This window comes from Mus pahari, chromosome 21 (genome assembly GCF_900095145.1).
Source record: "Mus pahari chromosome 21, PAHARI_EIJ_v1.1, whole genome shotgun sequence".
NCBI classification, from domain to species: Eukaryota; Metazoa; Chordata; class Mammalia; order Rodentia; family Muridae; genus Mus; species Mus pahari.
Window position 1 is genome coordinate 52,926,288 of NC_034610.1, and position 21,965 is coordinate 52,948,252.

At 40.0% G+C, this 21,965-nt stretch overlaps 1 protein-coding gene across 6 annotated transcripts in view; it reads right to left on the minus strand.

Moving 5' to 3' along the window:
- Trmt11 (tRNA methyltransferase 11 homolog) overlaps positions 1 to 21,965 on the minus strand; it is a 66,767-nt gene that overhangs the window by 10,112 nt on the left and 34,690 nt on the right. For all 6 annotated transcript variants that reach the window (XM_029533211.1, XM_021221404.2, XM_021221402.1 and 3 more), the window contains one exon: positions 13,817 to 13,937. In XM_029533211.1, coding sequence (XP_029389071.1) covers positions 13,817 to 13,937 — 121 coding nt within the window. The remainder of the gene's footprint in view (positions 1 to 13,816; positions 13,938 to 21,965) is intronic.

Below are 21,965 nucleotides of genomic sequence, written 5' to 3' on the forward strand. Positions count from 1 at the left end.
CACGGGAAATGAAGCCTACTAGATATTATAGGACTAAAATAGTCTGTCCCAGGGACTTAAAGAGGAAACTAGTGGTAAATTTGGTTTATTTCCAACAGGAAATTTCTAGCTATCCCCAATTACCTGTTCCTACTCCTCCTTAAGATGTTTAAATATTGTTCATTATGATTTCTATTTCAAATGCGGGGACCCAAATAATCACTAAACAATTCCATATATACTAAACAGTTCCACATACACTACACAGTCCCATATAAACTACACAGTCCCATATACACTAGACATTTCCATATGTACTAAACAAACAGTCCCACATACACTAAACAGTTCCACATATACTAAATGGTTCCATATACACTTGCATATATTGAGGAAAGGCCTGGAGGTCTGTGAGTTCACAGATCCTGGTAGGAGACAGACATCAATGACACACTTCCAAGCACACTGGTGTAAAATGGTGGGATGAATTGGCAACCCATGGGAATATAAAGGAAAGGACACTTATCCAAGAGCTTCAGAATAATGTAAACTTTATAAACATTCAAAGGCAGAACTCTATGTAAAGAAGCTGGAAATGGAGAAAGCGGGTCCATTTTGGAACCTGAAAGGAGACTGAAAGTTAAGGCGCAGTGAACCGAAGACAAAGTGGCACCAACTACACCTAATGATGATACCAGGAACAGATCAAGGCAATGCAGACGCTATCCAAGAATCTGTAATTTATTTCTGAACGCCACAGTGTCACCAATACAATTTAAAAACTAGATTCTCATTATTTATTCCCTTTCCAAAAAACGTTCCTGCCTGCTGTCCAGGAAATGAGATGGAAGGAGAATGTGCAGAAGCAGACAAGGCAGCTGGGAGACTCACAATAGTGAGGTAAGTGGGATCTTATAGTGCACGGTTTTTAGGAGAAAGAAGAAAAGGGGATGCAGATATACCCAGGAAAATCAGCTACTCAACTGTCCCAATCTAGATTTCTTGGAAGTCATCCTCGAGCCCAGCACCTTTGCCTCAATTATCCATCACCATCACACTTTGTCTATCTCATCCCCAAACTCCTCATTCCTCTTCAGTTTCACACCCCATCACTTCTGGTTCACAGCTCATCCATCTCTTTACTTCTGGAGGTCTGGAGCCTTGTCAGAGCATCACAGGCTATCATCCTCCAGCTTCACTCTGAAGGGAAGTGTCATAATACATACACTTCTGCCACTCTATGAACAAACACCCTCCATAGCCTTGCCATCACTGATAGGAGAAGCATACACTGGTATATAAGGCCTTTCACATGGGCACTGCTGGTTTTTCAGGTTGTCTCTAGCTATTTTTCTCCAAGACACCCAGAATCCATTAAAGCTGAAGTATCAGGATTCCCCGCATATCCCACAGCCCTTCTCATCCCTCCCAGACTTACCAAGTTGCACCTGTCTCTTGCCTCAAGCACCATCTCCTCAGATAAATGCGTTGTGTTCATGCAGCAACTCTCACATGTCACTGCAGCCCCAACAGCTTACATAGAATCAGTCAGGGTGACTTTCTCCTAATGAACAAGCTCTCTATGGATAAGGACAAAGCCTGGTCTACGTAAGGCCAAGACTTGACATCCACGGTCCCACAAATGCGGGTCGAGATCACCATGAATTTCTTTCTCTGTGAGAACCTCCGCTTATGGAAAGAAAATGTGCAAAAATAAGAAAGGTGAATGAATGAATATAAAATATGTTCAGTGACACAACTTCCTCCATTCTCACAGCACCTACTCCAGAATTTCTCCTTCTCACAGTAAAACCCAGGACCAATCTCCTCACCTTCTTCCCTTCACTGGACAGCCGTCCTCGAAGGCTCCCACTATCTTAGCTCTAAAGTCTCTCTGACCACCAAGTACACACACTGACCAAACGCAGCATTTTGTTTCACAGTACTTCACACTGTTAAGAGCTAATTTTACAGAACCTCCAAATCACCACTTAGATACCTAAGGACAAACATGAACTTATAAACTGCTTGTTCTTCAGGCTGCAGGGAGCTCCCTAGCCAGAAGATAAGTTTGAAGGATTCTAGAGTCCTTTAACAGAAACCCAACTGCTTCTATTTCAATCGTCACCCATCAGGTTTAAGTCATCTTAGAAGTGGCAGTTCCCGACAGTAAGATAATGATTTCTTCTACATCACTAATATTAAGTCACTGTTCATACAAAACCAAAGTTTCGTGGCAAATACGCAAATACAAACAACTTGTAAAACTCATTCCATGATACGTGAAAACCAGTGCTGTTGCCATAGCAATTGAAGGATGCTCTTCCCAATTGTCAGCAAAGACTACGCGGCTGGCTGGTGACAGTCGGGTGTGGATACAGTCCTTAGAGAGTGTGAGGAAGAAAGCTAAGTGGTGGAAGGAAAGGCAACAGCAGAGGAAGCTGAAATTTGAGTGACTGCTCGCGATGAACATAATGGGCCTAGGTTCAGCTCCAGGGTAATTACCCATGTCCAGCTTTTGTTTAAAAATCCTGCTCTCCTTATCATGGCTTCCCAGCGTTCTACATCTGGTACTGGACAGTAGACATAGAAACCACTTGTGCTAAAGTTACAAACTATAAACAGCATTAGGCCATTTCCAAACCAAGGACAAGCAGGTCAAAAGTCTGGTATCCAATACCATTAAATCTGTAGTGTTATTCCTAATAGGAACACAGTAAAGGTGAAAATCTTTATCCTTGTGTTTTGTATCTGCATTTTTTTCAGTTCCTTATAAAATTAAATTTCAAAATATTGTGGTGCCTAAAGTCTATGAAAATATATTACAATTTTATCTAGAGTCTCAAAATGATAGATAATTAATAAATTAACTTTGGGCATTTAACACTCAGAACATAATGTATTTTTAGTGTAAAATAAGCATTGTGGACATCCATGTATAGCATGATGATACGAAAGTATGAGCATTTCCTATGTGTATTAATTAAAGTTTATATCTCTATCAATAAAAACTGTCAAATATTAGAATAGGCAGCAGACCAAAGTTTAACAACCATTAATTAAACACCATTTTATAGTTAATTGTAACTAACAAGAAGCAAGAATCTTATCCTCTTAAAGAGCAAAGGATGAATAACATACAAAAGCATGTAGCTGTACACTTCCATTTTAATTCTGAAATAATGCTGATCCTGCGTAACTTTATAAAATTCCCAATATGTAAAGAATTAGTAAAGATATGTGTTTTGCTGGTTTTGCTTAAGGGTAAATTTGAATAAAAGTAAGATCTGGTTACTGCAAAGAACAGACCTTACACTGCTTCCACCGAGACCAACTTCAAAGGTATTCATTAAACTCTACATCTCTTTTTCTTTTTCTTTCTTTTCTTTTCTTTTTCTTTCTTTCTTTTTTCTTTTTCTTTTTCTTTTCTTTTTGAGACAGGGTTTCTCTGTATAGCCTTGGCTGTCCTGGAACTCACTTTGTAGACCATGCTGGCCTCGAACTCAGAAATCAGCCTGCCTCTGCCTCCCAAGTGCTGGGATTAGAGGCGTGTGCCACCACACCCGGCTTGTACTTCTCTTTATTGAGAAAAAATACACATAAGATTTCTCTCCGATGTCACTCTAAGGTGGGTCCACTCAGGACAGCACAGGCCACACAAGCAGCAGAGCACCTGGGACAGGGTCCTACAGGCCTACATCTGCACCCAGGAGGTAGGGCTGATCCACAACACTGTGCACTGGTCTTTCGAGGAGAGAGCTGGACTCCCAGCAGTGCTGACACAGGCGAGTCCTGACATAGGCTTACAGACTCACAGGAGGAATAAGCTCTAGCCAGAGACAGCAAGAACATCTAACACCACAGATTACCAGATGGCAAAAGGCAAACGCAAAAATCTTACTAACAGAAACCAAGACCACTCGGAGTCATCAGAACCCAGTATGCTCACCACAGACAGTCCTGGATTCTTCAACACACGGGAAAAGCAAGATTTGAATTGAAAATCATATCTTATTATGCTGATAGAGGATTTTAAGGGCATTAATAACTCCCCAAAAGAAATACATGAGAAAACAGCTAAACAGGTAAGAAGCCCTTAAAGAGGAAACACAAAAATCCCTAAAAGAAGTACAGGAGAACACAAGCATACAGGTGAAGGAATTGAACAAAACCATCCAGGATATAAAAATAGAAGTAGAAACAATAAAGAAATCACAAAGGGAGACGACTATGGAGATAAAAATCCTTGGAAAGAAATCAGGAGCCATAGATACAAGCATCACCAACAGAATACAAGATATGAAAGAGAGAATGTCAGGTGCAGAAGATTCCACAGAAAACATGGAAACATCAATCAAAGAAAATGCAATATGCAAAAAGAACCTAACTCAAAACACCCAGGAAATCCAGGACACAATGAGAAGACCAAACTTAAGGATAATACATATAGATGAGAAAGAAGATTTTCCACTTAAAGGGCCAGTAAGTATTTTCAACAAAATTATAGAAGAAAACTTCCCTAACCTAAAGAAAGAGATGCCCATGAACATACAAGAAGCCTACAAAACTCCAAATAGACTGGACCAGAAAAGAAATTCCTCCCGACACATAATACTCAGAACAACAAATTCACTAAATAAAGATAGAATATTAAAAGCAGTTAGAGAAAAAGGTCAAGCAACATATAAAGGCAGACCTATTAGAATTACAACAGACTAAACAGAGACTATGAAAGCCAGAAGATCCTGGACAGATGTTATACAGACCCTAAAAGACCACAAATGCCAGCCCAGGTTACTATACACAGCAAAACTCTCAATTGCTATAGATGGAGAAACCAAAGTATTCCATGACAAAACCAAATATATACAGTATCTTTTCATGAATCCAGCCCTTCAAAGGATAATAAAGGGAAAACAACACAAGGAGGGAAATTATGCCCTAGAAAAATCAAGAAAGTAATCTTTCAACAAACCTAAAAGAAGATAGCCACATCAACAGAATCCCAACTCTAACAACAAAAATAACAGGAAGCAACAATTACTTTTTCTTAATATCTTTAGTATCAATGGACTCAACTCCCCCAATAAAAACACATAGACTAACAGACTGGCTATGTAAACAGGACTCAACATTTTGCTGCATACAGAAAACCCACAACAGGAAGAAAGACAGACATTACCTCAGAGTAAAAGTGTGGAAAACAATTTTCCAAGCAAATGGTCCCAAGAAACAAGTTGGAACAGTCATTCTAATATCGAAAAAAATCAACTTTCAACCTAAAGTTATCAAAAACAAAACAAAACAAAAACAAAAACAAAAAACAAGAAGGGACAATTCATACACATCAAAGGTAAAATTTACCAAGATGAACTCTCAATTCTGAACATTTATGCTCCAAAAGAAAAGGATTTACCTTCTTCTCTGCACCTCAGGGTACCTTCCCCAAAACTGACAATATAATCAGTCACAGAACAGGCCTCAGCAGATACAAAAATATTGAAATAATCCCATGCATCCTATCAGGTCACCAAGGACAAAGACTGATCTTGAATAACAACATAAATAATATTAAGTCAACATACACGTGGAAGCTGAACAACATTGTACTCAATGATAACTTGGTCAACAAAGAAATAAAGAAATTAAAGACTTTTTAGGGTTTAATGAAAATGAAGCAACAACATACCCAAACTTATGGGACACAATGAAGGCAGTCCTAAGAGGAAAACTCACAGCTGAGTCCCCCCAAAAAGAAAACTGGAGAAAGCATACACTAGCAGCTTGACAACACACCTGAAAACTCTAGAACAAAAGGAAGCAAATTCACCCAAGAGGAGTAGACAGCAGGAACTAATCAAACTCAGGGCTGAAATCAACAAGTGGAAACAAAAAGAACTATACAAAGAATCAACCAAACCTGAGCTGGTTCTTTGAGAAAAATCAACAAGATTTTTGGTAAACCCTTAGCCAGACTAACTAGACGGCATAGGGACAGTCTCCTAATTAACAAAATCAGAAATGAAAAGGGAGACATAACAACTCAATCTGAGGAAATCCAAAAAATCATCAGATCCTACTACAAAAGCCCATAGTCAACAAAACTGGAAAACCTGGGTGAAATGGACACTTTTCTAGACAGATACCTGGTACCAAAGTTAAGTCAGGATCACATAAACCTTTTAAACAGTCCCATAACCCCTAAAAAAATATAAGCAGTCATTAATAGTCTCCAAACTAAAAAAAGTTGAGGACCAGATTGGTTTAGTGCAGAGTTCTGTCAGACCTTCAAAGAAGACCTAATTCCAATACTCCACAAGATAGAAACAGAAGGTACTATACCCAATTCGTTCTATGAAGTCACAATTAATCTGATACCTAAACCACACAAAGACCCAACAAAGAAAGAGAACTTCAGACCAATTTCCCTTATGAATATCAATGCAAAAACACTCAATAAAATTCTCACAAACCGAATCCAAGAACACATCAAAAACGATCATCTATCATTATCAAGTAGGATTCATTCCAGGGATGCAGGGATGGTTCAATATACAGAAATCCATCAACATAATCTGAAATATAAATAAACTCAAAGAAAAAAATCACATGATCATCTCATTCGATGCTGAGAAAGCATTTGACAAAATCCAGCACCCGTTTATGATAAAATTCTTGGAAAGATCAGAAATTAAAGGATCATACCCAAACATAATAAAAGCAATATACAGTAAACCAGTAGCCAACATCAAACTAAATGGAGAGAAACTTGAAGCAATCGTACTAAAATCAGGGGCTAGACAAGGCCATACCTGCAATCCCCATCAAAATTCCAACTCAATTCTTCACAGAATTAGAAAGGGCAATTTGCAAATTCATCTCAATAATAAAAAACCTAGGATAGCAAAAACTATTCTCAACAATAAAAGAATCTCTATGGAATCATCATCCCTGACCTCAAGCTGTACTACAGAGTAATTTTGACAAAAACTGCATGGTACTGGTACAGCAATAGACAGATAGATCAATGTAATAGAATTGAAGACCCAGAAATGAACCCACACACCTGTGGTCACTTGATCTTTGACAAAGGAGCTAAAACCACCCAGTGGAAAAAAGACAGCATTTTCAACAAATGGTGCTGGCACAACTGGCAGTTATCATGTAGAAGAATTCGAATTGATCATTCTTATTTCCTTCTACAAAGCTCAAGCCTAAGTGGATCAAAGACCTCCACATAAAACCAGAGACACTGAAACTTACAGAGGTGAAAGTGGGGAAGAGTCTCGAAGATTTGGGCACAGGGGAAAAATATCTGAACAGAACACCAATGGCTTGTGCTGTAAGATCAAGAAACAGACAAATAGGACCTCATAAAATTGCAAAGCTTCTGTAAGGAAAAGGACAGTCAAGAAGACAAAAAGGCCACCAACATATTGGGAAAAGATCTTCACCATTCCTACATCTGATAGAGTGCTAATATCCAATATGTACAAAGAACTCAAGAAGTTGGACTACAGAAAACCAAATAACCCTATTAAAAAATGGGTACAAAGCTAAACAAAGAATTCTCAACTGAAGAGTACAGAATGGCTGAGAAGCACCTAAAAAAATGTTTAATATCCTTAATCATCAGGGAAATGCAAACCAAAACAACCCTGAGATTCCACCTCACACCACTCAGAATAGCTAAGATCAAAAATTCAGGTGACAGCAGATGCTGGTGAGGATGTGGAGGAAGAAGAACACTCCTCCATTGCTGGTGGGATTGTAAGCTGGTACAACCACTCTGGAAATCAGTTTGGTGGTTCCTCAGAAAACTGGACACAGTACTACCAGATGGCCCAGGTCATCTCCTCCACCATGTTCATAGCAGCCTTACTTATAACAGCCAGAAGCTGGAAAGAACCCAGACGCCCCACAACATAGGAATGGATATAGAAAATATGGTACATTTACAAAATGGAGTATTACTCAACTATTAAAAACAATGAATTCATGGAACTCTTAGACAAATGGATGTATCTAGAGGATATCATCCTGAGTGAGATAACCCAATCACAAAAGAACACACATGATATGCACTCACTTATCAAGTGGGTATTAACCCAGAAGCACACAATACCAAGATACAATTTGCAAAGCACATGAAACTCAAGAAGAAGGAAGACCAAAGTGTGGATACTTTGATCCTTCTTAGAAGGGGGAACAAAATACCCAAGGATGGTTATGTTTTAGAGATCAGTATTTTTATTTAATAAATTTTACATAAGAAAAATGTTTCATAGAGTTACCAAAACTATACACAATACCATTAACAATGTGTCAATAGTAAGAAGAAAGTTAAGCCTAGCAAAATGTATTTGCATTCTGTCATGGCACCCTGAGCACACCAGCTAAAACCAACAGGGTAAAGCAAACAGTGTGTTTAACAGAAGCTAAAAATTCTATGCTTCAGAACATTTGCTTTTATTTATTTTGTGGTAGTGGGAATTAACCCCAGGTCTGGCATTGATAGGCAAGCCTCCTGCCACTAACTAACACACCCAGACCTTTCATCTCAACACATTCTAAAGGGAGGAATATGGATGTGATGTAGGAAAGGTCAAATTTCAAGGACAAAGGCAGCTCTGTTTTTACCTCTGCCATTCACTATTTAGTCATTAGTGGGCTGAAGGATAGAAGGCTCCCATCTCTGAAATGGGGAAATAAACTCAAGTAGCTAAGAATGTTTATAAGTAAGCACTGACAAAACCTGGCACTTTACTCACTTAGTCTCTAGACTAAATCGGTGAAGGATACTGCTAGCATTCTGTTTAAGCTCTGCCCCACAGTTACCTGGCAACAGCCAGGTAGGCCTGACCCACTATAAAAGGGGCTGTTGGCCCATTCCTTGGTCTCTTGCTCCTCCTTGCTCTTTCCCTGCCTCCCTTCCCTCTTCTTTCCCCATTCCCTCCCCTGTTTTGCTCCTTATGCTCATGGCTGGCCTCTAGTTCTTCAGTTCTTCTAGTTCTTCTAGTTCTTCAGTTCTCTACCCTCTCTCTGTCTTTCTCTGCCTCTACTACCTTCTTAACTCCCCTCCCTATGCCCTGAATAAACTCTATTCTATACTATACTGTGTGGCTAGTTCCTCAGGGGGAAGGGATGCCTTGGCATGGGCCCACTGAGGCACCCCCTCCCCCACACCTCACCACACCTCCATAGAACATATCCTCCCTTCTGTTTATCTTTTTATAAACACATCAGATACTAACAACAAAAAATTTGTCTTCTTACCAGGCATCTTCATAACATTGACATGGTTATCATGAACAACTTCACCAAGTACAAGAAATGATGAGACTAAAACTATAGCTAAGAATATACAAGACAAAACACTCACATTCCCCAGACAATCTTTCTAACTTATTACCTACATTTTAAATGGTGGGAGAGTCATTTAACAATAGTACCTTTAACAATAGAACCATTTAACAATGGATTCAGTAAGCCCAATTTAAGAGTGAAGTTACACCTAACAAGTGACAGGGCAAGGGTCAGTCTATGAAAAATTAATATTTTTCCTCTGCCAAATGGTTCCTCAGCATTGAGCAAGCCTGGGAACCATTTGTGAGAAACGTGAGAACTGTCTGACAGTTCTATGTCCACCTGTTTTATTAAGGGCTGTCATCCTGATGTAATCACAACCATCCCTCCGCAGGAAACAGAAGGCAGAAGGGAAACAGTGAACTGGAAACCAACACCAGAGTATCACATTAACAAGACATTAGCAGCAAACCCATACTAGTGAAGACTTACAAATGTCAGCCTAGACAATACTAATGTAACCAGTTTCAGCCAGGTATGGTATGGCAGCACTGAGGCAGAGGCAGAAAGGGCTCTGAGTTGGAGGCCATCCTCATCAACATGTGAGCTCCAGCACAGCCAGGGCTATACAGTAAGATCCAGTCTCAATGCACAATCCTGTACCAGTTTCAAGCAAGAAGAACAGTAAAATGAAAGCAGGGGGCCAGGCTAGAACTGTTTTTATAGGAAAGTGAACTTATTTATCATTTGAATACACAACAAGAACTCTCGAAACATTTTCCTCTTGACTTTGAAATAAATTTGCTTACAGAAACATATACTTGGAAGAAATATAGTAAATTTTCTTAAACTAAACTCAGGAGAAAGCACATATGAAATGAGTGCACACAATGCTAGTTTATTGTTTGTTTTAATTTCCATAAAAATAGAAATGGCTGAGAATCTTCTCCATTTGTGGGTAATTCTTTGGAACACAATTTTTGTGTGTTCCAAAGAAATGCTATATATGTAGGCAGCATCATAAAGAAAGCTAATGTGAGATACTTTGCTTTTCGATAACAAGAATTAGAACCAAAACATCTACAAGTAATAGTTCTGTTTTGCCTAAGTACCTCTCTTGTGCCTGGCACATAACATGTCTGGTATTAATACCATTACTAGCTCACATCATTGTATTAAATTCTATAGTTTGTAGAAGTTGTAGAACTACTATTAAATGGTCCACAGCAAACTTCCCTTAGCACACCAGAAGAAAAGTGTTCATACACATGAGATAGCCCTGAGTGGGACAGGGAGAGTTGCTCTGAACAACCAGCCCCTTGTGTTCTATTAAGTTGATAGCCATTAGCATTAGGGACTAGCTTATATCTCCACGCTAATGCTTAAATCAGCCCTACTCCAATATTAATAGTATGGCTAGCAATAGGGCCTTTGAGGCAGTAACTAAGGGTAAAGGAGATCATAATGGTGGTATTTTAATCCAGTGTAACTGGTATCATTGTAAAAAGAGGAAGCAACAACACAGGCAAGCTGAACAATGAAGGCTGTGTGACACACAACTACAAGGTAGACACTGAAGCCAGGAAAAGCGCTCTCACCAGGCCCCAACCTCTGCACTGTCCACCTCTACAAATGGGAGGCAATTCTGAAACTTAAATCCCCTGCTTGCTTCTAAACACTGCTGGTGATTTGCCAGTGTTTATGGAATCAAACCCATAAAGCCCCTGTTCTGTCTTGTACCAAATGAACCAAGAACGAAGTGCTTACAAAGCAGACTGAGTCTGTAAACTTGAGCTGTGATCATTTTCTAGTCCCGACCTCTGTCTTTCTTTAGATATGTGTTTTAAAAGCCACATTACTTACTTATCTCACTGGGAGTGGGTACACGTGACACAGGTCAGAGGGCGCTTCCATGTAGACTCAGTGTCGACTCAGGTCTTCACACTTTGTGGCAGGTGTCCTTATCCACTGAGCTAGCTAGTTAGTTCTCAAAGCTTTTTTTTTTTTTTTTAAAGATTTATTTTTTTTATTTTATACATATGAATAGACTACCATTGCTCTCTTAAGGCACACCAAAAGAGGGCACCAGACCCTATTACAGATGGTTGTGAGCCACCATGTGGATGCTGGAAATTGAACTCAGGCCCTCTGGAAGAGCAGTCGGTGCTCTATCTTTTTTTTTTTTTTTTTTAAAGATTTGTTTATTTATTATATATGTAAGTACAGTACACTGTAGCTGTCTTCAGACACTCCAGAAGAGGGCACCGGATTTTGTTACAGATGGTTATGAGCCACCATGTGGTTGCTGGGATTTGAACTCCGGACCTTCGGAAGAGCAGTCGGGTGCTCTTACCCACTGAGCCATCTCACCAGCCCGGTGCTCTATCTTAATAGCTCACTTTATCTTGTCTTCTGAAGCATTCAAGATATTTGCTATAGAAATACTAACTTGATTCTTACACTCACTCAGGTTTAACTTACTAGACTTCATAATTACCACAATATTTCTACCTAGAATAAATGGCCACAAGAACAGTACAATAACTCCTGGGAAACAGAAAGTTTCCTGGTACATGGAAGCAATTCTACAAGAGAAGTATGGAACACATTAGCACCATCAGACAGAGTTAGAGTCGGAGGAGCCAGTACTGATTAATCAACTACAATAGACAGTAAGGTAACAGGGTTCTGCTGGATGCAAAATTGACATTTGCTGAGGTTGTCATTGTGCCAATAAATACAGAAAGCACGCCAGGAATTTCTCAATATTCTAAACAGCTAATGGTAAATCATCATACTTGGGAAAGGATTTGATTTCCACAAAGAATTACTGGCAAGTTATCCAGTACAAAATGTATACTATTATTTGAAGAAAAACAAGCTGTTACTATAAAATAATCACACTGCTATGCCTTGGTAAACGTAAGTACATAAATGTTTGGAACACAGTGACAATCGTGTCCATCCCCAGATTCTATCATCTGAATATGCACTCAGGAAGAGGAGGCTGGAATATGAGCAGCTGGTTGGTTTTTCTAAACTTCTACAGCCATGCATTTTCATCAGATCACATGTACATATACACCGTAATATAAATACCCACACATCTAGTGGATAACCATCAACTAATGTAGATGAATAGCTTAGTTTCCTGAAAGTCTTGATACTGGAGCCTGATTTTTGAGGATAATTTATACCATGTGAAAACTTTATAAATATTATCTAAAAATAAAAACAATTAACTAAAACACTTGTATAAAGTAGCAAAACGTAATATTTTAGAAAAATCTATTTAGAAGATATGATTAAGATGAAGAGAGATTCAGAACTTTATATGACCCAGCACAAGGGAAGGCCTGGGCCAAGTAGTGGGAGTGGGTGGGTAGGGGAGCAGGGGTGGGGGTGGGGTATAGGGAACTTTCAGGATAGCATTTGAAATGTAAATAAAGAAAATAATAATAATAAAAAAAAAGAAAAAAAAAGTATTGAGAGATTCAGAACTATTGGCATAAACAAAATATGTCTGTAAATAATTAATTTAGAGCCAACTAGGCTCTAAATTAAAGATCAATTAAATATGGGGAAGGGATGAAGGATGGAAAGTGACAGACACAAGGGCAATGTACAGATTAAGTCACCACTGTGAAAGGCCTATGAGATATAAATCAATTGATAACTAATCAAATAGAGACTAGAGATGGGCATTACAAAATACTCAGACACAATCACCCTGTTCTGCATGCCCTATGCAGACAGGGCTGGCCCAAACAGCCAGTGCATTTGAGAGCCTGTTAATCCAGAGAGGACAGCAGCAGAGCGAGCATTCTGATGTGTTATTGCAGCCTTGTTACATGAGGTACTATTCACATCACTTCTAATCTGGAAAGAAAGTAACAAATGTTACTAAAACTTTTCGTTCTCAAATTTATATGTAGTGAGTGAGTGTGTGTGTGTGTGTGTGTGTGTGTGTGTATGCGCGCGCGCATGATGGGGGGATAGAGTGAGAATACAAGATAGATGAATAGGATTACTGATATTACCTAATAGATGAGGAAATTTTGTCTTCTTCCTTATATAAAGAATCACTGCCTTGACTAAAATCTGCCAGTCAGCCGGTGAGGTGGCTCAGTGGCTTGCCACCACCCGAGGACCTGAGTTCAATCCCTGGAGTCCCTCAGGTGTCATGTGACCTCCACGTGTGCTATGGTATGCATATGTGTGCACATATACACTTTTGTAATAAGTAAGTACAAACATTCAGGTCTGCAGTCAAGAAGTTCTGTTTCTGCAACAGGAATCTAAGGAAGCCCAAGGCGTGGGTGAGTTTCTTCTGCTCTTCAAGCCAACCAATCACTATCCTATTCCTTCCACAGCCACAGCTGAGTGCACCAAGTTCAACATCTGCTTCTTCCTAAACTTACCTACTGTACCATACAATCAAAATCAAGACTAACATCTCAAAATACTCCAGGAAAACTATTTAGAAAGATCTGGATTTTTGACTCTTCCAGAATTTATACTAAAAACTTACCTCAAATTCCTCCACCTTTTCCATCGTGATCAAGCGCCTTGCTGTGTGACTGGAAAGCCTCTGTTCACAGTTGCTAATGAGTCTCAGGCAAGGGTGCCAAGGCACCATCTCCTCAGTGTACCTGGAGACAGGAAGCTGCCGGTTAGGAACAATCAAACAGGTGCCATGGAGATCAAGTGTGGTGCTGTACAATCCACAGGCAATCTGCTTGTACTTCACAAATGGTTTATAAGTATCAGCACCAAAAGATGTAGCTCAGTTATTTACCCCTGGAAGGGAAGTAACAAAGACAGACAGGAAGAGACAGTGAAATGGAATCAGTCAGAGGGAAGGAGAAAGAGAAGATACACATGTATGTTTTAATGAGGAATAGCAAACAAACCACAAAACTGCAAGATGATGATTATGCCCTAAAGGGTCCACAAAAGCCGACTAGACAGAAGTGCAGGTCGCAGCAACTCCCTGACAGTCAAGACTGTGATTCATCTGAAGAATTTTGTGAAGTCTTCAATCAAAAAAATGTTAATGACATCTATAAGATGTGTAAATAAGTCTAAAGTTATTTATAAAATAATTCAGATAGCTAAGTACAAATAAAACCTCCAGGGTATATTAGAGCCCAGGTCACAGTCACTAGGCAGTGACCCTGAGGTTATGACCCTGAGTCATGGAAGCACTGCTGTAGGACATGAGCAGAGAGGATCAATCCCTACATCACAGGACAATGCACGCACTAATAGAGCCCAGAACAAGGCAGCAGTAATTGTGGGAGGCGGCTGGAGCAGAGAGAAGAACAGCAGGCAGGGCCTGGGAGCACGGACAGCAGGCTTTAGGTTTTCTTTGCAAACCTTCATGCCTTTCTGAATTGTCTCTGTACCCATTTATGACATGAGCTATCTTAAACCTCAGACTCTAAATGGGAAAAGTAATGGCTAAGGACCCTGAACCAGCTTAGCTGTTCTAATGTGTCAGCATCACCCTGACCACCACTCTTGGGGACTTTTCGATGTCTCTCTGACCTTCAACAAGCTCCTCCTCACCGTCTCAATCACATGCTCAAAACCATCACCACTCACTCACCAGGCAGCATGCAAGCTACACTTCACCCCATTATCAGAGGAAAGAATTCTCTTGAAGTCATTCTTGGCTATTCCTTAGGGACCTTGTGACCATTTTGGTTTTTCCTCATCTAAAAAGTCTTTAGCACTTACTCTACAGAAAGAAGTAATGTACTTTTTATAAAACTAGTCCATATCAAATTTAGAATCTCCATAGAAATATTTATGACACAAAGAAATACATTTTACATCATGACTGAACCTAAATTTAAAAATAGAAACAAAGAAAATACATGGCTTTGAACTTAAGCTTATACACAATAGAACCCATGGGTCTCTAAAACAGTGTCATGCTTAAGAATATACACTTATTTTTAGGTAGTATCCTACTTTTCACTATGTAGTGTTAAGTTGGTCTCATATTCCAACCCTTTAAAGAAACCTTCTATGTATACTGACTCATGTTTTGAAAAGACATTTGAATATGCACAAATAAAAATGTCTTACACTTAGGCTTCTTACATAACTATAAAATAATAAATATAAATATAATTCACCTGTAAAAAATAATTAAAAGTAATATTAAATGACATTAATAATGCTAATATTGCTCAAACAAAGTTGCCAGTAGCTAGCTTTCTCTTTTGAGTGGGGCATGGTAGGCACAAACCACAGGATTTGTTTGAGAGCATATAAAGACATTTGGAGCTTGATTTTTGTTTTTTTTAAACTCCCAACATTACTGTGAGAAATCTCCTTTCTCATTAGTCTCTTACAGTCCTCTGTATCTATGGACTGGTTGTAGGATGCCTCCGACCCTAGACAGTAAATCCAAAGAGTCATGCAAGTCAGGAGACATTTGCATAATCTATGTATAATTTCCTGCATTCTTTAAATCATCTTTAGATTACTCAGAATACCTAACACAAACATAAATGGTACTTGCTATACTGCACTACTGTGAAAATGGTAAGAATGAAAAGTCTTGGGTTTAGTATGTGTAAAACTATTATACCAGGGCTGGAGAGATGGCAGAGGTTAAGATCACTGACTGCTCTTCCAAAGGTCCTGAGCTCAAATGGTGGCTCACAACCATCTGTAATGAGATCTGATGCCCTCTTCTGGCGCATCTGAAGACAGCTACAGTGTACTTACATATAATAAATAAATCTAAAAAAAAAAAAAAACTACAATACCCCAAATTCCATTTTTCATTGCAGATTGGCTGAATCCAGGTATAGAAACCAGAGGTATATAGGACTAACTTTATATATGAATGACCAAATCAATGGAAAACATATTTCCAAAATAATACTGAAAAATTGAATAGCAGGTTAAAAACATCTTCAGTGTATACAAAATAGTCCATTCCATATCAGCAGACTGTTTGCCAACTGTTAAATCTGTACTTTGCCTAGACAATATTAATACCTAACTCTGACTTTATTACCGTTTCCCTGTAACTTACGTTACCTATTTAAAACTGAAATCAGACCAAACAGGCAAACCACACAGATTTAGATCAGGGGTGGCTCCACTCGGGGTTCTTCGGGAGTAAATGATGTTTCCTGTGGAGCGGCTGAGCTTATAGTGGGACGGTTGCACAATTTTGTGGAAATGCTACAAACCACAGGAGAGAGAAGTGTAGAGTGGGAAATGCATGAATGCAAACGACACCCAAGAGGTTTCTAAAAGCAAACTATTTATACACATCATGAGTCACTTCTCAGTCACTCTTCTTCTTATAAAATGTTAAGTTCTTTCTCAATGTTATATTTCACCTCCCGCCTAAAAAACTGCAAATTTACTGAACACTGAACTGTTTAAGGAATCGTTCTTTCTTGTTTCCTAGATCAGGACAAAAAGATGTTCTCTTCCATAAATTTACTGAATACACTAAAATATATCCCTAAATTCTTAATTTGAGACATGTTATTAAGCTCCTTGGCCATCGTTTATATTTTATGTGTCTCCATGTGTATGTCTGCTACCAGAGGCCACAGAAGGCCCAGAGCTGGAGGAAGGAGCTAGTGATGAGCAGCCCAGTGGAGGTTCTGGGAACTGACCTCAGGCCTGCTGGAAGAACAGCAAGCACTCTGAACTGCTAAGCCATGCTACTAGCTCCCACACTTTATTTAAACTGACAATTTGAACATATGGTTATGGAATATAATAGAAAGTTTTGATATATGTATGTCAATCATATTCTTTTTTATAACTTTATTTTATGACTATGCGCATAGAGGTGCCACACACACCTGTTGCGCTTGGAGAACAACTTTCAGGAATCTTCTCCTTTTACAGCATAGTGTCTGGGGAATCAAATTCTGGGTCACCGGGCCTGTGCAACATAGCAAGCCACTTTGCTGGCCCTGCCGTCGCTTCTATCAATAACACCAGCAGCTGGATTTCTATCTTCCACAAAGAAAGTTTCTAGCCAGTTTAACAGTTAGTTGGCAAAAGGGAATTAGATAACAAAAGCTCCGTGGATTTGTGGGACTGGAGCACGCAAGTGGACTCACTCAGGAGCTCTGCAGCTCTGAGACAAAGCTCTGCTCTGTTTCAGCTTCATTTCAGCCAGAGGAAGCTGTGAATATTAAACCCACAAATATCAGGATGTAGTGAAGAGACAACAAAGACCTAATCATGAGCATGGGAGGGTCTGGAAGTAACTGATCCAACCAATCAGGGAGAGCCACAGAACTCCTCCCACTTGAGCTAGCCACACAGCTGGAAGAAATCTAGCCTCCAATGAAATGTCCACAAAGAGAAACTAGCTGTATCCTATTCCTGGCACTCATGTCTAGTTGGGGTACAGTCACCCCTGTTATTTGGTGATACTATTTAGACGTCTCTTATGTGTCTAAACATTTTAAGCTTCTTCAGCTTCCATATGACTTTCAAACGCCCCTAAGTGTTAGTTGTTCCTTTCCATATTCTTCCCCTTTCGTTTCTTCCATCTCTCTCCCCATTTAATCCCCTGCTCCAATCCCATATGTGTGGCCTATTTCCCCTTCCTTGAGAGATTTCCCTGCCCCGCCTTCCTTCCCACCTGTCTCTTACTCTGTACCTGACCTCTATGGTTATACAGTTTGTAGCATGTCTATCGAATGCTTAAACGGTAACCTAACATCCACATATGAGAGAAATATACACTACTTGTCTTTTGGGGCCTGGATTACTTCAGCCAGGAGGACTTTTTCTAGTTCCCTCCATTTACTCGCATTATTTCATAATTTTATTTAACAGCTGAATAAAGTTCTGTACTGTAAATAAATCACATTTTTAGTCTTGCTTGGGCTTTTTTTTTTTCTTACTATCCTTTTGCATATATACCACGGTTTCCAATTTTGTGTTTTATGCATTTCCTGTGCTTGTCTTCTTTCTTCCTCATTTTTTTTTTTAAATGATGGCTTGTTTGCCTGACTGTTTTCTAGAGAAAGAAAGGATACGGGGACACAGGTGAGGAAGATCTGGGAGAAGTTGCGGAAGGAAAACTGGTGATTAGAATAGCTGTACAAAAAGAAAACTTCCAATTAAAAAAAAAAGCACAAAACAAAAAAAGGAGAAATTGATATCAAGTTTTATGCCCATGTAGCCCAGGCTGCCTCAACCTTGAGATCCTCCTGCCTCAGGAGCCTGAGTACTAGGATTACAGCCATGTGCTTTGTCTACTTTTAAAACATCCCTGTAGGTATAAGGGTTTGGGCATTTTTCCCTTTTTTCCTTGTATAAATTACTAGAAAAGTTACTGAAAAATTTACAGTGGCTACTTTTTAAGGTCTTTGGAAATATAGCTAGCTTAAATCCTTGACTTTTACTGTACATGTACTGCTGTAAAAGCTGTCCTCTGCATGCAGCACCCACATTTGTATCTAGAAATCACGTAAGCTCTCACTCTATTCTGTGAAACCTTGTCCTGTGGGCAGTGAGTCACGGCCCCTTCAACTGCCAGCAGCTATACCCAAGACTGGGCCAACTGGCCTTCTGTCATAGAAGAAGGAGCTTCTGGGGTCCCACATCTCCCCAAGGCTCACAGGTAGTTACTGGAGGAGTGAGCTCAGAACTACCCACCCCTAAAGGTACACAAACAGTTAATAGCTACTGTGGGGGATTTCTTTTCCCTTCAGTTGTACATAAATTGCCAAAGTTTCTGTAAATAACCCTAATTAAATTTATTGTTGTTAACCAAGCTAGACTTTTCTGGAATTGTTTTTATGCTGTGTTGTTGGTACCATGTTTGGGACAAATAGACATTAGTTTGTCTTCTCAGATAGAAAAGCTCAGCAATGCACAGAAGACATCACAAGGTCAGATCTGTTAACATTCCCTCACTGAGATTGTTTCTTTGGTCAGCCTTGTCATAGCAGGACTTTAGGACACATTAATGTGATACTTGGCACTTAAGGTTCATCACTGATGAATTATAGGAAAAGATGCACTGTCTCTGCAACAGGTCCTAAGATATCCAACTGTGGTCCAGCTGTCGTGCAGATAAGGGGGAATCACAATGGAAAACAGGCAGATGGGGGCCATCTTTGGTTTGGATGGTAAAATGGATTAGAAGATGAAGTAGAGGCACTTCCTCAACATTTCTTATAGCTGAGTGGGAAGGGTCAGATAGGAAAGAATACACGCCATACCAGTAAGGGAAGAATCCAACAGAAACAGGATGAGACAGGATGCTCAGACAGCTGGGAATGAAAGAAGTACTGTCATGCTCAGGTCACCAAGCAAGACAGGACTTGTCCACTGGAAGGTAGTCAATACATCCCAGACACTGGGACTGTGATTGGCTCTGCTGAGCCCCACAGGCATCTGATCTTTATGAAGTAGGAGAAACTCTGGGACTTAGGCTGTCTTAAGTGCTACACCAATCAAAATGGATTAGGAAAGAAGATGATAGGTTCTGTCCCAGGTCATTTGAAAGCAGGTGTGGCCATGTCTATGTGGAGCTGGAGGTCCCAGGGGAAAAGCTAACAGAAAGCCAAAAGTGCTTAACAATTTCTCCAAGTACCTAAAGCCTGAAGAGCAAATTAACCATAGGGGTTTCTAACAGGGCAATTCCAGTAGTTCCCACTAGAGCACTGTGCCTCTCAGAAAGGAGAGTCTGCGGAGGGGAAATAGCTGATAAGCACACGCCAATGCCTCTTTTAGGGGGTGAGATGTGCAGCACTGCAGACTGAAGAGGTGGGATAGCTCACAGAGAATGATTAGAGATTCCAATGATCTTATGTAACGCTTCCCCTCTATGTATCCATGTTGTCCTGAAGGAATGGAATCTCTCTATGCTGTGTTGGACTTTGTAAACTACTTTTTAGTAAGCTTTTAACTACTGTCCATTGAGACCAGTTGGTGTGTGCCTGCAGTGGAGTGCATGGGCCCTAAGCGATCCTCCCCACACTGTGTAAAATGGTCTCATTACATAACGCTAACCTGAGTGTTCCACACATTGAAAGAGGCATCTGAAAGGCATGAAAGCTCACCCATAGGAGCTACGATGGGAAATCATCAAGACAGGAAGCAGGGTCAGACCTGCAAGGACATTCTTGGGTGTTTTACCGCCATACAAGGAATAGATAAGATTTAATGAGTGACCAAGAAAATTCTAACCAGTCTGCCTTTAAACATAAAACTGGCTCCTGTGTCTGACACAGGCATCTAGCCCGAGTAGAAAAAGCCACAGAGCATGCAGGGTGGAGCCTCAGCAATTGACTCCTATGATCCAGTTCTTGGATGCAATCAGTCTCAGTGGCAAAGGCTGTCTTGTGTAGGGGTAACGGTCACAGTGATAGGGAAGCGTCGCATTCCTGGTACTGGGGTTTGTTCAGTTACCATAGGTTCAGCTATGGTGGTTTGAATGAGAGTAGTCCCCATAAGCTCATATGGTCACCGTTAGTGGAACAAATTAAAAAGGATTTGCAGATGTGGACTTGCTGGGTGAGGTGTGTCACTGGGAGTAGGCTCTGAAGTTTCAAAATCCCATGCCAACTCCAGTCAGAGCTCTCTGTCTCTCTGTGTGTGTGTGTCTCTCTCTGTATGCCCACACCCTGAGGAGCAAATGAAAGCTCTCAGCTACTGCTCTAGCATCGTGCCTTGCCTGCCTTCGACGTTCAGAAACCACGAGGCCCCAGTCAAATGCTCTCCTTCATAAACTGCTGTGTCACAGTGTCTCTTCACAACAACAGAGAAACAACAAGAACAAGGGACAGAAGCCAAAATGCACACTGCTTCTTGAAAATAATTTTCCTCATTTTCTAAAATAGATGGACTAAATTAGATTTAATTCTTTTAGATTTATTTATTTTATAAATATGAGTGTTTTACCTGCACGTATATATGTGCACCCATGTTCATGTCTAGTGGCTACATGAATGGCCAAAAGAAGTGATCTGATCCCCTAGGATTAGAGGTATGAACAGCTGTGAGACACCTATGTGTGGTGCCGGAACTTGAATCTGGGTATTCTCCAAGACTAACAAGTGCTCTAAACCTCTAAGAAAACACAAAGCCTGTGTTCAGTAACTTGAAGGCATGTACTTACCAAATGATAAACAAAGGCATGACTAAAGCTAGGCCAAAGTCACTTCAAATACAATGGCTATAAAGTAGACAAAAAGCTACATGGCTTCCAAATCTTGGGGCTCCTAGCCTACCATTGCTACTGCTGTCCTCAGGTGCTTTAGAACAAGTATATACAGCAAAGACAGGATCTATGGCAGGATCAAAAACTGGACTGTAATGTTAATAGTGTCTTTTAAACCTAAGACTCTGTCCTTTTAAAAGAGAGAAAGAAAGGAGAGGGAAGGAGGGAGGGAGGGAAAGAGGGAGGGAGGGAGAAATGGAGAGAGGGAGGGAGGTTGGGAGGAAACCTTATGTTTCCCATTGATGTATACAGCTCTATTCAGCAGCTACCAGTTACCGAGTAACAAAGCCAATGTTATTCACCATAAGACAGAGCTTTACACATATGCAGATTTTGCAGTTTGATCTGAGCTTGTAAGAAAGATGTATTGCATTTAAGGTACTCAGAGCTGGCATGTAAGAAAGCCAGCAGACATGAGTCAGTTACTCAGGTAAATTTTTTAAAT